Raw genomic sequence first — 17,468 nt, 5'->3', positions numbered from 1 at the left:
TTTATTTGAATTATTTTGAGTGGATCCAAGGCATATACTCCATAATCATCACTGAAATATATTTATATATTAAAAAAATATAGTAACATAAAAATAAGAGGAGGAGGAAGAAACAAAGAAACTACAAATCATCTGAAACCCGAGCTTGTTCTGATTAAATCAAGTCTTTGAAATTGAGCAATCTGTCTCAATGACTGTCAGTAGCTTGAATCTAACCGATGAAACAGTATATAGGTGGTTTTGACTTGAGGGTGCTGAACATGGTTCCTTCTGTTTTATGAGAGAATTAAGGATGCAAAGACCCCCTCAACCTGTACAACCAATTACATCACAAGATTTCTTCATGGCCTGTGGGAAATATGATTAAGTGAGATCAATACCAAGCTCCGGCTTGTCAGGTCAAAGGCGGAATCTGCATAGACGACTCACTCATGAGATTACCTCCTCCAAAAGTTTCACATGGCTGGCAAGAAACTATCTAGCACATATCTCAAGTCAGAACACACACTGTGACATGTTCACTCAGTGATTTAATATTGTTTTTTAGCTTTTTTTTTTCATAATTGAGAGATGGAAAATAGTGTTTATCTCAGTGTAATACTTAAAAAAAAAAAAAAAAAAAAAAAAACGAATAAAAATATATAATAAAAATTAAAGATGATCTAACATAACTGTCAAATATACAGTGGATTAAACAGATCTTTCGTTTTGGCTACCTCTTCTTGTAGTGATTTAACTAGACATGTGAATAACAATAAAAACAGTTTAATTTTGTGTTAAAAGGCAAAACCATAATGAATCGACATCCCATGGAACTGTCTGCATGGCTGTCCAAGTCCCTCAAGGCCATTCTTTTATTCCCCTTCTCTTATTGAATTTCTCTATGAAAACTTTTGCACCTGCAGTCAGCTTTATTGTCCGATAATATTAAACAATAACAAAAAAATAAGATAGAAAGAGTGCTGTTAGGCAAGGTGTTTTATTATTATTAATAAAAAAAAAAAAAACAAAAAACAAAAAAAAAAAAAAAAAAACAATCTAAATCAAAACAAAACCAATAATTAGTCAAAAAGCCCATCTAGACACAAAAGCGCCGGGACTGGAGGATATATCCCCAACAGTTTAACAATAACCAGAGTAGTCAGAGGCTGAGGTTGTTGTTGCTGTCCTTTGCAGACTATCCACTTGCCCCACCCTCCCACATCTCCTTAAGAGTCCAGTTTAACAAAATCATCCCATCACATTCAAACCCAAAACCCCCCATTTGCAGCAGCCCTCCCCCTTCTAAAAATCCCATAATGCAAAGAAACAACAAACTGGTGTGGAACTCCAAAAGTTCCCCATCCTCCTGCTCCGGAGGTTTCTGCAAACATTAGGGTGGTACGTAAGGAGGTGGAGATCTGTACGGGGTCATGTTCTTAGGACGGGATCCTTTCCCCTCCATTGGGGTAGAGAAAGGTGGTGGTGGCTGGTAGGGAGGAGCATTAGGATCCTCGTCGTGTAGAGGTGTGTACTCTCCCAAAAGGTCCTGGTTCAGAGGTGTTGTCTCTGGACTAGCCATGTTAGGATACTCTGGTGGAGGAAGTGGAGGCTTTTCCTCTTGAAGGATAAGGGGCATGCTGGAAGATGGGGGTGGCTTAGAGTCATCAAGCTCATCCGCAAAAATAATGGGCACTCCTTTCTTGATGAAAGTTGCTTGGTCTTCGATAGTCAGCTTGCCCTTGCGCTTCTTGCGATAGCAGATCATGGCAATTATACCAGCTATCAGCAAAATAGCTGCAACCACCACTGCCGGTATGACAGTGTGAAGATACACATCATCATTGCTCTGTCTTCCCGCTCCCACAGCGGGAGTAACAGGGGAGGTGGTCGGATCTGGGATCTCACCTAACGGGACAAACATGTAGTTGCGACAGCTTGCTGTGCCTCTGACGGTGATATTTAAGGCCCTGAAGTCTGGTTCCATAACATGCATGAATTGTTGAGAGGGTCTACCATCATTGTTAGAGATTCTTCTGCTCAACTGCTGTATTTGCTCTTTTGGGCAGGGGCTTTGCTGGAGGCTGTTGTTGGTCCATTCCACTATGATAGAGCCCTTCATTATTTTCTTCAGTGTAACAGTGCTACTGTTGCGATCACCGAAAGACTGGGCCAGTTTCTTGACGAGAAGGATCTTCTTGTGAATATCATTGGTGACTGTACGTGCATCCCCTTCGAACACAGCAGTAAACAACACCGGTGACTTAACACTGTTTCCCCATCGATTGACACGGACCTCAAAGGCATCTATTGCATAGAGACCTCCTTTGTCAGTTGCCTGCATGAAATACTCGTGTTTTCCTTCATGCTCCTGGTCTGGTAATCCATAGAGCAGCTGGCTTGTGCTATTGAACTGTATCCAGGAATCATCTCCAACCACATCATTGCCTATCCGCAAAGTAAGCCTCAACTTATCAGTAGTTCCATCCTCTTTGTCAAAAAACGTATCAGATGGAACCTTCACCTCAAAGTAGGTACCAACATAGGCATTCACCTGATCGATTGGGTTACGCAGCTGAGGTTTTATATTGCCATCAATCGGGATAACAGGGGGTGTTGTGCGCCTTGGTGGCTTTGTTGTGGTGGTCTTGGGTTCTCTCGGTATTGGGGTTGTCTTGGTTTTCTTTCGAGGAATTTTTGTCGGTCTCCTGGTGGTGGGTGTTGCTGGGGTCACAGAGGTTACAACATATACAGGCCTGGTCGTGGTGGGCTGGATGGCGATAGTGCTGGTGGTGTCCATTACTCGCGTTGGCTGTGGGGGGCCTAAGGTTGGAGTGTAGGCAGGGGGATCTCTGTTTCGAATGGTAGGTTTCATAGGAAGTGGCACAGGACCACGAACAGGTGGGGCAGAACTGTCCGAGGCAGGAGCAATAGAAGGAGAGGTCGGTGTGGGGACAATACGGATGGGGGGCTCAGGGTAAGTTGTTGGGGGGAGTAATGAGGGAATGGGAGTGGGGGTGTTGTTGAGCTGCCTTCGCACCCTTTTGGGTACATGGGGCTTTTTGTTAGCAATATGCCATCCAACAACTGGATATCCCAACTGTGCAGACATGGCTCCTTCTTTTGCTGGAACCTGAACACTACTGATATCAGGAATGCTGCTCTGATCCAGACTGCAGCCAAGTTTCCAGGACAAAAGGGCTCCGTTTTCAACCACCTTCTTGGCATTTCCTGGTCCTGCCATGAAAGCAGACATGTCAAACAAACGGTTGTTGACCACAGGCAAAATCTTCATGTGCTGAAGCCCCATGCCAGAAAACTTTTTCATGTTGGCAAGTAGTTCCACCCTCTGCTTCGAGCTCATCTTTGTGAGGTCAGCATCCAGAATGACAGTAAGCACAGTAACAGGCTCCTCATTGCCACAGATGAAAGGTTGGACGTCATTGTTGGCTGACTGCTGAATTGCAAGTTGAAAAGGGTCTGTGTCAGCATGCTCCTCTGGGTGCACCTCAATGGAGAACACATCTGGGCTTTGAGAGACTTGGCTCTCATTGGAAACAGAAACAGATATGTAGTGAACGCCCTTGTCTGTCTCTAAAGGAAGGCCTTGAAGTGTGCCAGTCTCTGCATCCCAATGCAACCATTCAGGGAGCACATCCTTGCTTGCTTCTGTGATCTGTAAAACGGGAGGAGAAATAACGGTTACTGCAACTGAATGACTCACATCTGAAATGTAACAAGACAAATGAGCTTATATGCTCTGCTAAGTCAAACACTTAAAACCTGAAAGTAAATCCCACTTTATAATGTGACTAATATCCAATCACATGAATCAAAGTTGTCTATGATACATCATTTTTAGTTTTTGTATTCAATATTGCCTGGTTGTTAGAGCACAATGTCAGTATCTTGAAATTCAGTAAGACAGGAGAAGTAAAGACTATAATGAATGAGTGCTCTCAGAGTGGCATAGAGCTCCCTGCGGCATGAGATACTCCACCAGCTGGAGAGCCGTTCAATGAGCGCTCAGTCAAAAATAACCAATAATGAATCAATGGCACTGAGATGATACATTAACAAACAAGCCTCTTTGCAAATACAAAACTACATCCTTTGCTTCCAAGCCCCTTCATTTAATTGTTAATAAATCCTGGTAATAGTCCATACATTACGTAGAGTCAGTGCTCATGGATTGAAACTCACAGCAGTCACTAAGGGAGTCCAGCAGGTGGGCTTTTTATTTCAATTGACAAGCTTCAAAGGTTTAGACACAAAAACCCACCAGTACCACACCCCTCTTCTGCCTTTTGCAATCTTGCTTTTGAATGTTTCCATCAACCAGTCAGAGCATGTGTGCAAGTTTGATTGTGAACCTATTTGATCACTTAGAGAGACATTAATAATTCAGGTGGGTGTCTAATTATAAGCTGATCTATAGTGTTTTTGATTGATAGTGTGCTTGAAACATCAACACTGCTTCACTTCAAATGGTACATTGCTTGCACAGAACAGTTGTATTTTAAGGGTTAGCGCATGCAAAATGACAATTCTCTTATCATTTACACAGCCGCAGCTCTCAAATCTCATTTGCTTCCACATATATTTAAATATGGCACCTTAAGAGAGGCCATAACCTGTAAAGTGAAATGGCAGTTTACTTTCTCACACTAATGCTGGTTTCCACCGCTAGAACTTTACCCAGGAACTAGGGACTTTGGGCTGGTACTCCGTGTGTTTCCACAGCAAGAATCAGGATCTAAATAAAGTTCTAGGTAAAAAAAGAAAAAAAAGCCTCTCAGAAAGTGCCTGCTGGCGAGGTAGTACTTTTTCAAAGGTCCGGAACTTTCGGGGGTGGGACTTGGGCACTAAACATGCTGATTGGTTGAGTTCACGCAGCATTGGGATTTCAGATAATTTTCAAAATATTACTGCTATTGTATCATGAAATGTAGTTTTAAAAGTATTTCAGGCAAGAATGTAGTTGTTTAAAACTCAAATATGCGGTTTATTTATAAAGACAGCGCCTATTTAAAAATGTGTTTCACCGATTTCGGAGACGATCAGCTCCATGCGATCAGTGGGAGCTCGGTGCTCATGTATCCACCTAGAGCGGTCTCAACTCAGCTAGTCCTTCTGACATTTGCTGCTGGCTCTGATGTCTCTTTAGTGGTTAAACATAAGTAATTTGTTTTGGGTAAATCTAACAGGTAATCTTTGGTCTTTATTCAATTAATCTATTAATGTTAAAATGAAAATAAAAAGAGGCAATACTGTTTGATATAATATTTTGTTTCATTGTAAATTAAAACAAAAAGGCCCAATGGTATTCCCTGAACTACATTTCTGCGGCTATTAATATGTTTAAATGAAAACAAAAGGAGGCAGTGGTGTTTGACATCATATTTTGTCTTATTGTAAATATACAGTGAGGAAAATTGCAGTAGCCAAGGCGAGCTGACTGATGTTATCAAGTACGCTCCTGTTTGCAGAATTACCAGACTTGTGTTGTCCAGTCAAACTCATACTACCGAGTCAAACTCACAAAGTCTGAACTACCGAGGATGTTGCGTAAATTTCCGAAATTTGCATATTTTTTGTGATTGAGAAACGCACGCAGACCTACGTCACCAGACTATTTGCCTAATCTTCACGGTACTTTTGACCGCGCTGGAAATGCAGAAAGCAACAGGTCTGTGGGGAAAAAAGTTCCTGCAAAAAAAGTTCCTGGTACAATTGTTCCGGGTAATTTCGGTGGAAATGCGGCATAAGCTATTTTATCACTTAGGAAAAGCTGGAATGTAGCATGGTCTACTTTTATGGAGCTTTTTTTCCTGTCTTGATGTCCATTGTTTGAAAAAAAGTGCAGTATGAACATACTGTTAAACATCTCGTTTTGTGTTCCACAAATGAAAAAGTCAAACTAACCTGGAATGACATTAGAGAATAAAAAAAAGGGAAGAGTTTTTATTTTTTAGGGTGACCTTTTCCTTTAAAACACAGAAATGAGCCATAGCTATCAATTACATAATGTGTCAAACTACAATCAATTCTGGAATCATCCTTCAATTAGAGAATTGATTCTGCACTGCCACAGAATCTATACTTACATTTTGCCTCTTTATCTGTAAAAACCACAGTTAATACACATGCAGCACTGGCAAAAAATACCTTTCATATTTCGTTTATAGTCAAACTGATATCATCCCTGCAATGAAAAATATGGCACAGATGGCATGTGTCTACTTCTGATGCCTTTTCAGACCTTGCTTTATATCAAAACGGAAGGTTAAGGCAAGTCTTCAATGCTGCCTTCTGAAACTAGAGCATCAGTGGCAAAACACACAGCCACACACACACACACTGACATTCAGGGAACCACATAGTTTCCATAGTGATTATTCATGCTACCCACACTAAAGACAGTATAACTTCTGCCAAAGGCAAGTTTCTCTTGACTTAAGTGAAGAAAGCTAGGAAAGGCAGAAACGAGTGCAGAGAGAATGTCAACAAGAATATTAGTGAGTTGTTTTTTTCTTTCATATGTCAGTTGCTGTGGCAAGACTGTTGGGATCTTTCGGAATGGCACATGTAGAATGGAAAAGCAAAACCTGGTTCCAAAACAAAAAAAAAAAAAAAAAAAAAACATTCTCCAGATCCCACAGAGACAAAACCAAGGGCCCAACAAAGGACCTAAAAAATACAATTACGTTATTATTTACTCACTCTCCTTTTGTTTAAAAAATTAACCTGTTAAGCAAAATAAAGTCAATTACTGAATTATACAAGGAATTTGAATGGCGACTCAGTCTCCTTTTGCTTTCTTTTAAACCTGTTTGCTGCAAAGGAAATGGCCATAACCTGGTAAAAAAAAAAAAAAAAAAAAAAAAAAAAAAATTCTCCAGATCCCAAGACAAAAACAAAGGACTAAAAAATCACCTTTCACTCAATCTCCTTTTCCATTTCAAAAATTAAAGGTGAATGGCAACTGAGAAATAAAGTCAAGCAGGTGTGAAAAAAAAAATTAAGCAAATCAAGAAAACATCCACAGGAGAAATAAAGTCAAGCAGGTGTGAAGCAAAATTCAAGTAAGCAAATGAAGACAACATTTTCATTTTGGATGAACTATCCCTTTAACAACCTTTAGGACATCTATGATAGGATTGTAATAGCAAAATCGAAAAAGGCCTGATGAGAAGAATAAACTTTTCCCCACTGAAATGAAGGATGAACCGAAACTCCCTTCATTGTGGGTCGAATAAAGCCGCCTATTGTTAGGGCACGCTTACGAGGGAGTCTGCAGGAAGAAAAGATCCCATTGTTGGGATATGAAGACAGCTGAAAAGATAAGATTCATAGTTCTGAACGAGTAGGCTCAGGCATGTCTCTGTGATATTAGAGGGAGAAACGGAGACAAAAGAGGCGGTGGGGTAACCGGCTTGGAAAATTTGAAGAGGGAGAGCCTTTTAGTTTGACCAAGCATATGTTTACAAGAAACGACTAACCCATTTTCTTCGGTTAAAAATTCATGCAACTCCACTCATCTTGGTCTCTGAATATATTTGCACATGCTTCTTTAAATAAAGACTCATCACATTTTGAGGAGCAAAGTATTTGCACTTCTAATTTCGAGACAGAATGACGACAGAGTGATCTTTGAAAATAACTCACTCTTACCTAGGGAAAACATTTGGCCTTTTTCAGCAGACTGTGGAACATGACCCATTTTTATGCTGAAAATTACAAATGAAATGTGGGGTGTGTTCAGGTCACTTGAGAGAGGGATTTACAAAATGAGCAACTGAGTTGCCCGTCTAACAGAAATCAAAACAGGCTTCAAGGGGCCAATGGCAGTCCATTTCTCCAACCTTCATCTAGGTAAATGAAAGTTATCATATGAATGCCGATTTGTCAGACAAAAAAAGGAACAGAATAAAGGCTCACCAGGAGAGCTGCTGTTTGTTTGTAATAAAACTTTAAATTGCTATTCGGTGAGTTGGGAATGTCAGCTTTTGATCCATGCTGCGAAACAAGCATGAACAAAGGAGAAAACCGTAAACGTGAAGAAGAAAAAAAGTGCAGTGAAGATAAAACTCATGAATGGAAAGTGGTATTCTTTATCATGGATTGGTATCGAAACTAGAGGGAAAATTACAGTTCTTCTGGCCTTGTCATTCAAGGCAGAAAGGTGGAGGTTGGTATATGCAGTAATTCGACATTTGAATTCAACATAGGACCTATTTGATAGGACCTACGGGGACTCTGCAAAACAAGGAGCCTAAAAAAAAAAAAAAAAAGGAGGCATAAATACTAAAAGAGGGGCTTATTTATGGTGTAAATCCACAGAGCTCCATTTCCTGAAACAATCACAAGGAGAACAGTCAAGGACACTTAACTAGACAACCCCTAACTGCCCTCTAGTGGACATAACAGGTACCACAATGTTGATTCATTCAACACAAGCCAAGGGCTGTATTCTGTTCCCTTTGTTTCCAAACCCAACTAAAAGGAGGAATTAGAGGACTTTGTTTCTGAAAACGATAGGTTTGTCGAGACTGCTGAAAGGGCAGTGGTGCGGCAGAGTAATTCTAGCCTGCGATGGCACCGGCACCACAAAAGCTGGTTGCTATGCAGACAGTATCATAACAAATAAAGGCGAATATGCATCCACGAGACCCAAACGGAGCGATCTCGAGTTGCTTACATCTCCCCTTTAACATACAGTGACTCATATTTCAAAAGCCATTTTATTATCAGCTGCAGGAATACAACTTTTCCACTGCCTCACTGCTGAGGCTAATTAGGTTTCAGTGCCAGTCTTTGTGCTGAAAAAGGGAGGGGCTGGGGAGAAGACGAAGAATCCTGCCGTCACGGACGAGTGTGAAGGAGCAGGAGGAGAGGAATTCAGAGAAATGAAAGGACAAGGGAGAGAGAAGCTTGGAGAGTCGTTTAAACAGAAACGACATTTGCAGCAACTAAAACATCTGCCTCCATATCTCAAAATGACTGAACATTCATCAACTGGCTTTGGCATTTAAGACTAGAGCTTTGTGCTTTATTAATGTTCAAAACAGGACAAGGGGATGTTAAGATGAGCTAAGATTTTCTCTCTTTTAAGCGTATCCCCTTGGTTCCTTTTTATAAAATGGAGGCAAGAAATGTACAAGCATGAAGTAGGTCAGTGACTTCAAAAGGATCTTTTGCACAGTAGGATATTTATGAATATCTGAAGGTCCAAGCATTTCGTGGAAATCATACACATACTCAAGATATAAAAAAAAATAAATGGAAAAGACTGACTCAAGATATACTATAGAATAAAATGTAAACACCAATTATTCCAAAAAATTTCAGAGAGATATATTTTATATGGGGCCACAAGGGGGTGCTAAAAATTTCAGAGAGATATATTTTTTTTAGGGCTGTTAGAGCTGTACTTAAGATATTAATTTAATATGTTTAATGTAATATTTATGTTTAATCATTTACATCTATCTATCTATATATCTAGATCTATCTGTCTCTCTCTGATCTCTCTGGTATATATATATATATATAGGTATCCTATACTGAGTAATATTATATATAGATGCTTCTGTATTATATGATCAATTAACTAAATTAACTTACCATATCTTCAAATTAAACATACATACTAATAAAAATTAACAAAATAAAGATATACCTAAATTTCTATTGGCTTAGGGTTACTTTAATTATATTATGCATAATTAATTGTTATTATAACAGTAGGTACATGCAACGTGTAACATGGACACCTTAAAATAAAGTGTGACCGATATTTCTTGTTCTATTTTTTTTTTTTTTTAGCTAGTCCCAGATAACCACCTTCAACACATTTATACTGAAGCCATATTTATGGGCGACAGTATGATCAAAATACTTGCCTTTTTTGGGTTATAATGCAACCACCCAGAAAACCTCATAGCTAGTCCCAGATAACCACCTTCAACACTCTGCCATGTTTTTGTGTAGTTTTCATGTACAACCACTCCAATGTGTTAAACACTGCAGTTGTAGTTTTGATTCATTTTTATCTCCAAGTCTGACTCGCTCCTTTTTCCTGAGACTAGAAAATTATTTATAGTTTGCAAAGCTGATTCTAAACGCCGTAAAGGAATGAGAAAGGAAGTTCATTTTGGGCTATTGGTCTGGACAGGTCTAAATGTCTATGCAAGGGAACAGCTGTAGGTAGCTTTAACTGTTGGGCATTAGATTCTTTGGCACAGCTGTCAAGACAGGTTTTCTGAAAGTGCACAAAGGGGTTTGTGTTTTCAACTTAAAAATGCGCTTGACAGGGCAGAAATGATCCAGTGAATGTAGGATTACACAGAAGGCCTGGGAGAGCCGCCCAACATTCAGACAGGACAGAGAAACACAATGAACAAATACGGACAGGGGTCACGCTTTTGAGAACAGTTGACATGGACTGCTTGGTTAAAAATGTCTCAAACTGCTGGGTGGTCAACAAAAGACGCCTGGTCAGGGCTGCATTGTGTTTGCACCATTAGTGCACTGCTCGGTTTTCAGAGAGAAAGAAATGCAAGCTGACAAGATGATAGAAGCACACACCTTGTTGGGCTTTATACAAATAGCCAATTGTACCATCAACTACACAAAAGCAGAAAATACATTCCATGCCCTCACAGAGTTCTGGTAAACAAACTATTTGTTTATGCTGTTGATCTAAACCAAAGCACCCACCCCACCCACCCCCCGCCATGCATCAGCCCACAGTTTTCCGAATGCTCTATGCCATCAAGTATGCGGACCACGTGTATGCAAGTAGTATTGCGTTATTACAGGGACCAACACATTTTATGGTCCATCAGTCATAAGGAAAGCATAGAATAAGATTTGAGCATTGCTTGGGGCAAAGTCATGTCTTCTGCACTGACTGAGTACACTGGCTTGGGAGTGTTGATGTGGTTGCTATCTGATAGACCAGAGACGATCCGCTGAGCACCAGAGGACAAATCTGTTTGCATGCATTTGCAATGCATTTTGAAGGAACAGCCTCTCACCTTTACTGTGCTCCTGGAGTTCTTTGCTTTGATGGGCACCCGCATTCGGAACACCCTGCCCACCACCGCTGAAGAGTCTGGGAAGCCACTGGGATGCGACACCGCTGCGACCGCCGCTTCCGCCTCACGTATGTCCGACAGCACCACCGAGTGCATAGACGCCTCCAGCTGCCTTACGTCGCCTAGAACTTCCATTGGATTCTGATCCCAGGAAGCCCACACTTCCATTTCTGTCAGCACCATTGTGATCAGCAGCACCAGAAGAGTCCTGTCCCTCTGCCCCAGCATGGGGCGTCCCCCATCCCGGAACTCTCTCAGTTTATTGCGCATGCCTGCTTTTATTTTCTCTTGCTCGCACAAAAGAGGACGTCCAGTTGAGGGGGCAGCATGCACCCCGCTGAGTCCGAAAGAACTGATCCTCTTTTCAAAAGCTCAATCCTCTTTTTTTTGTTCTCGATGCCGGCCCCTTTCCCCTCCTTTTGTGAAAGTCCTTAGTAGTTCTGAAATCCCATAGTTAAGGGGCTGCCTCTAAGACCTGCATTGAGAAAGAGAAAGAGAGGAATTAATTAACAAGCATTTCAATAGCAAAAGACGACACTGACATGTCTGACCAATGCATCTTCATAGTGATGTGTCATGTTGATGCCATAAACAGCTTGAAATGAGGAAAAAACTATTGGTATAAGCTACGTATTTGTTCGGGTTTACCCAACCATTTACAGGCTCAGAGATTCGGAAGTGTTTATAAAGTGGGTGTTTATATAAGACATTATTGCATTCGAAAACATGAGATGCATTATCAAATATATTTATGTAGCTAGTAATAGTTTTTAGATATAAACAATGCAATGCTCACGACACACACACAAAAAAAATGTGTTTGGATGCAAAAAATTATGCACAAGTGACAAACTTGTTGGCCTAACTAGGAATGGCAATTACATTATTCAATTAGATCATGAACCATTTTAAATGCTAACCAAGGTATCAAATAAGTGATGTATCATTACGGGGCCGTAAATCACTTTAGGTTAATGGTATAAGCCAGATCTTCGTTCTCTGCCAGAGCTGATGTTTTGCACTGCTTGCTTACTCTCACACACACATACACAGGTGGATCAAGACTAATCTGATTACCATTCACAGCTTTCTCTCCCTTTTCTCCTCTCACACTGTGCCTTTCATTCCCTCTCTGCCTCATTCGTCACCGAACATGTCCCTGAAAAAAAACACCCTGGACTGGAAGAGTAACCCGCTCCATGAGTGTCGAAAGAAATGGACAGAGACAGGAGGTCAGTCCATAGCGACCGACTGGGTAAAACACTTCAGAGGAATGCACACCATCTGAATTGTCTTATGGGGGGGAGAGCTCTACACTCTAGAGGTTTGTTATTCATGCAGGTCTTTCATTCAGAGAGGAAGACGAAAAAGCCTGCGGTGAAAAGAGGGATGGGTTTAGTGCAGGGTGGGCTGCAGATTTCATGCATTTGAAGAGGGAGCTGCTCCGTACAATGCAGCTGATTTCCCCTGAGAACTGCTCTCGAGTCCTCGTGGCCAACCTATGAACGAGGGAAGCGGATATGAGATGTATACGGTCTCTCACGCTCCCTGTGTTCAGTTGGGGGTTCGAGAGGAGCTTCTTCAGAAGACTCCCAAACAACAACATTGTATGTCCAATTCACACTGCTATCCCTCGGAGATTCATTCTGAAAGCCAGCAGGGAAGTTACTCCAATAACACGGTCCAAACACTCAACAATCATTTTCAAAGTCAGGTTTATTTTGGGGTCTCACCCAGACACCGACAAACCGCTGTCTGAATGTTTAGATTATCATTTGGTGTCTTTCTCAGACATATGGTGGATGGAAAAAAAACATAAATACTATCGAGAGCAATAATATTGTGATACTTTGATAGAACATAAGGTGTGTTTGCAGGTTATGAGTAGGAATTTTAGAGCATGTTTAACAAAACATTGGATTTACTCATCTGTGTGCAAGCTAAGGATCATCAATAGTCGAAAAACTGCTGGGAAGCTTTCTTCATAGATTTTCAAATAAAAATCAGATTTGTTCAATTCGATAAGCTATTCATTTCAAGTCACCACTGACTGAATCATTGGGATTTAGTATTCGACTGTAATCTGTGCTGGCTCTAAAGTTTAGAGTTGTTTGGAAAGATTTACCGAAGTCAAGAGTCTCTGACTTGTTAGTTTCCAATAGGAATTTTATTATGCAAGTGGAGACTTAAAATAACTGCTGATGTACCTTCACAGGCCAACAAATAAATCTGCCAAAAAAGTGTTATTCTGGGACAGTCCCATTTTTCAATTTTCACATACCAAAGAAAGTGTTCAAAATGTTACAAAAAAAATATTTCCTAATACTTCTGGTTTTAAAGTGAACTATTCATTGGTGCATGTTGTTCCAAAGACGTGTGTCCTCAATCATAAAAAAAAAGTAACAAGTTGCCTCTGAACCCATTTTATTTTCCGGAAAGCCCTGTTGTTGTGCAACCCCTCCCCTTAAATCAATCCTCAGTCAATTCCTGACAGATAAGCCCTACGTTTTGGTCTTGTTGGATATTTAGAAAAGTCATGCAAGTACAAACAGGATGTTAAAGTTTGTATGCTCACATACAAAGATTAGATAACTGTTGTTCATGACTATGTTACTATTGAGACACCTGCACCCACGGCTTTCTTCAGTGAGGCTCTATCACAAAAACACTCACTCTTTAAACATTCCACACCTCAAACAGCATATTATCATGCTGATTTGTAATACCAGCCAAACACATGCTTTAAACACCACCGATCCTCCTGTTTTAGGCTCGCTAAGTCAATCTTACGTGACATGAACTGTAGACTAAAGATCAGAACTCCACTTCCTGCTGAAAACCTGGTCACTTATTTTGTTTTGTTATTTTTTTCTTTCAGGCAGAATTCCTGAAGTCTTATCGCACATCATTGACGCTGACAGGTATGGCTGGAGGTACAGTCGGTAGCATGAGCCTCTTCACCTTTCCGCATTACAGTCCCACCATTGAGCATTCACAAAGAGCCTGATGGAATTGGCAGGTACATGAAAGAACTTAAACCTCATCTCCGGTTATGGATAAAGACGGCCTTTCAGCTCTTGGGAATGGAGGGTTGCTCTCAAAAAGGTGGAAAAAGGGGCCTATCACAGCATTCCTGCCTTGATCAACCCGTCACAAGAACCCTGCCGCCAGTCTCACTGGCAGTAGACTCGGACCCTTTCAGCAGTCAAACGTGACCCAAGAAGTCTTTGAGATGGACCTTTCTGCTCTAAAGACAAAATGGAAATCATTTCATGCATGGGAAAAAAAAAAAAAAAAAGAGGATCCCAAAGCACCACTACAGAGGGCCATTGTGTTGGAGGCCTGAAACAGTCCACTGGACGCTCCGGGAGATTAGGATTTGACAGGGATGTATGTAGGATGGGGGATGAGGGCGAGCAGTAATAGGTTTGCCGACAACAGTGCAGTTGGCAAAGGGGGAAGAGCGCCCTTTGCCCTGGTACCATGGTGACACCCCTTGTCCATCACCCCCAGGGACCCATGCTATTTGACAAGCTTATAAAAGGCATTGAGTCACGCATTCCAGCTGGAGCAAGTCAACGATGTTTAATCACAGACTCTAACTTTGAAAAAAAAAGTGGATAAGTCCAATTTTTTCTTTTTTGTTCAAATTAATAATACAAAAAAAGACTCACCTTAATTTATTGCTGTTTAATATGCCAAAGAGACGACTCATAGTTGATGATTCTTAAAATAAAGTTCAGACATCTGTAACTGGAAGGACTAGACCTGTACACATACTTTTCCAACCCTCGGAGCAAATACAGAATTCACCGTTGATGCCATAAAAAACACATTTACCAAAGCTCACAGCTGAAATATAAATGTGCCGCAAGAGAGATCTGAAGAATATGATATAAATAAACATCAGCGACTGAAAACCCAGTAGCCCGGCGTTCGCAAGGTGATGTCGAGTTTATTTTTCAGGATTTTGAAACTAGAGCCTGGCAAAATACAAAACTCAAGCAATCTTCTGCTTTTAAAATGCTTCAAGCTGAGAACTGAGAATATGACCACAGGCAAGGTGATCACAAATAGGAATTTTATTCGAGCTAAACAAACTTGATTTTTTTTTTAAACAAGCAGGGAGAGTAAACTGTTTCTTGTTTGTGCAAAAACGCAGTTCGGCAGAATTATAGGAAGGAACTAGGGCTGGACGGTATCACGGTATATATCACGGTGTGTGTATATATATATATATTTATTATATATATATATATATATATATAATATATATATATATATATATACATATATATATACGTATATATATATATATTTATTAGTAATAGCCTTAAATGTATAGTTATCGACATCTTTCCGCCTCTCATGTGTACAGTTAACTTTTACACACGAGAATCACACTCAATGTGGATGCGCAAACAGTTGCCGTGGTAATGAACAAGCTGCTTGTTAAAGCAAATGTACATAATCCTGTATCTGAGGCAAACTAAATACTAAAAATGCGCATATTTTATTTTTCTAAATCCAAATGATCGGACACTCATCGGAACCAGCTGATAATAACCTCCCGTGATTGGATACGTCTCTCAACTTGACGCTCAAATTAACCGTTCACATTTTAATAATGCAGAAGACGTGCGCACGCAGTGAGAGGCGAATATGAGCGGCGTGTCAGTCTTCAACGGGCTGGAGTCAAATAATGGAGCGGTTTTAAAAGGTGTGTATAATTTAAATTACTTAGTCAGCACTAACAGTAGCTGATGTTCAGTTTGCATGCTGCTGCTCTCCTTCTACTCACTACTGAACTCTTCCCTCTCTTGATTAAAAGTGAAGGTTTGCCAGTTATTTAAAAAAAAAGAGCAAGACAAGCCCCTTAAAATATAATAAGCAAATATCATAGAACAATTGTAAACAATATAACTAGTATTAATATCATCCTGCAAAATTAAAAGGAAGTGAATATAATTTATTATGAATAGAATATTTCGATCTAAATATTTAGATCGTATAAACTAGGCCTAACTGAAGTAAAACAATAACATTAGAATTTAAAATAATTTCAGTTAATCTAAAAGTTGAATAAAAAGAATAAACCAGGTGAAGTACTTTTTTTATGTCTAAAGTATTTGAGTTTATTTATTATATAAAGCCCTTTTTGTCAATTTTCTGAATAACTACATATATAAAGATAGATATATAGAGAAATGTATCATTACCATGAAATAAAATTAGTCATACCGTGAAACAGCCCACCACAGAAGGAACAGAGCAGAACTTAAGGAGAAAGGCTTACGCCAAACACCCTCTTGTTATTTAAGTTATCAACTTCTGATTTGAGTAGGAAGTATTCATGAATTATTAAACAGAGAGAGATGACATATTTCATTAGAAGCCATCGGCAACAGCTCGCTTAGGTCAATTCATACTTCATGTCTGTATTTTCCTCACTAGTGTTGGCAAGCCATTTGATGCCATGACTTTATGCCAAAACAGTAAAACCCTGGGGCTGTTTCGAATGCCATTTTTTGAGCTTCGAAGCTTAGGTGGCAAACAATATCGAATATTCGAAGCTTCGGTGGGTGGGGCTAAATATATAATAATAGTGTCGGTTTGCATTTGTATCATCTTTCACGACTTCACGTTTCACTCTTCGGCATCGTAAATGTGTTGCGGCAGACCCAGTGGAGTGCAGTGTTGCATTTGGTGCAATATGATCAGGTGGCACACATTCTTTAAATATTAATAAACATTTAATAATCTTTTAAATAGAACAGTTTCCGGTACGCATTACACGCGCAGGTTTATGCTCCGAAAACGGACAGTGCACAAGTGATACAAAACACAAAGTCTGTTGAGAGCAAGAACTTTAATAAGGTATTAATAACGAACAATTCTTTAAAACAAATGAATCCCAAAACAGAAATTAAATTAGTAACACACAGTGATTTCAACGAACTGTAATAAATAAAGAACACGGTAGCATGCTTATAAACAGTTGAATAAGAATAAATGAATTGTTTTTAAAATGACACAAAATGTAATATCTATTACAAGTTTTTATTCTATATAAGGGATTTTATTTTGTCTTATTCTGACTTTTTGTTAATTTAAATCTTTAAAATGCGCGATGCTTTTATTGAAAGCATGTTGCGGTGTTTTTTTTTTTTTATTTGCCTGCAGTTCGTTGAACTACATTCATTTATTATTCGTAAATGTAATAATTACTGACACCCGTAACGAAACGAAGGCAGAGAGTTCCCACTCCTGAGTTATAAAGTGACAGGTGACAGTCATATACGCCTCCATACTCACGGAAGTCCAGATGTCCGTTGTGAAACTTAAGGCCGTAGCTTTTTCAACGAGAGCATAAATTTGGCCTCGCAG

At 39.8% G+C, this 17,468-nt stretch overlaps 1 protein-coding gene across 2 annotated transcripts in view; it reads right to left on the bottom strand.

The window, feature by feature from the left end:
• Nucleotides 1–995: 995 nt before the first annotated feature.
• Nucleotides 996–17,468, bottom strand: part of LOC109097355 (dystroglycan-like) — a 37,826-nt gene continuing 21,353 nt past the window's right edge. For both annotated transcript variants that reach the window (XM_042712139.1, XM_042712138.1), the window contains exons 2-3: nucleotides 11,022–11,556; nucleotides 996–3,655 (exon numbers count right to left, since the gene is read on the bottom strand). In XM_042712139.1, the coding sequence (XP_042568073.1) occupies nucleotides 1,373–3,655; nucleotides 11,022–11,351 (2,613 nt within the window). In that variant the 5' untranslated portion in view covers nucleotides 11,352–11,556 and the 3' untranslated portion in view covers nucleotides 996–1,372. The remainder of the gene's footprint in view (nucleotides 3,656–11,021; nucleotides 11,557–17,468) is intronic.

This window comes from Cyprinus carpio, chromosome A22 (genome assembly GCF_018340385.1).
Source record: "Cyprinus carpio isolate SPL01 chromosome A22, ASM1834038v1, whole genome shotgun sequence".
NCBI classification, from domain to species: Eukaryota; Metazoa; Chordata; class Actinopteri; order Cypriniformes; family Cyprinidae; genus Cyprinus; species Cyprinus carpio.
This window is presented reverse-complemented; position numbering and strand designations above follow the sequence as displayed.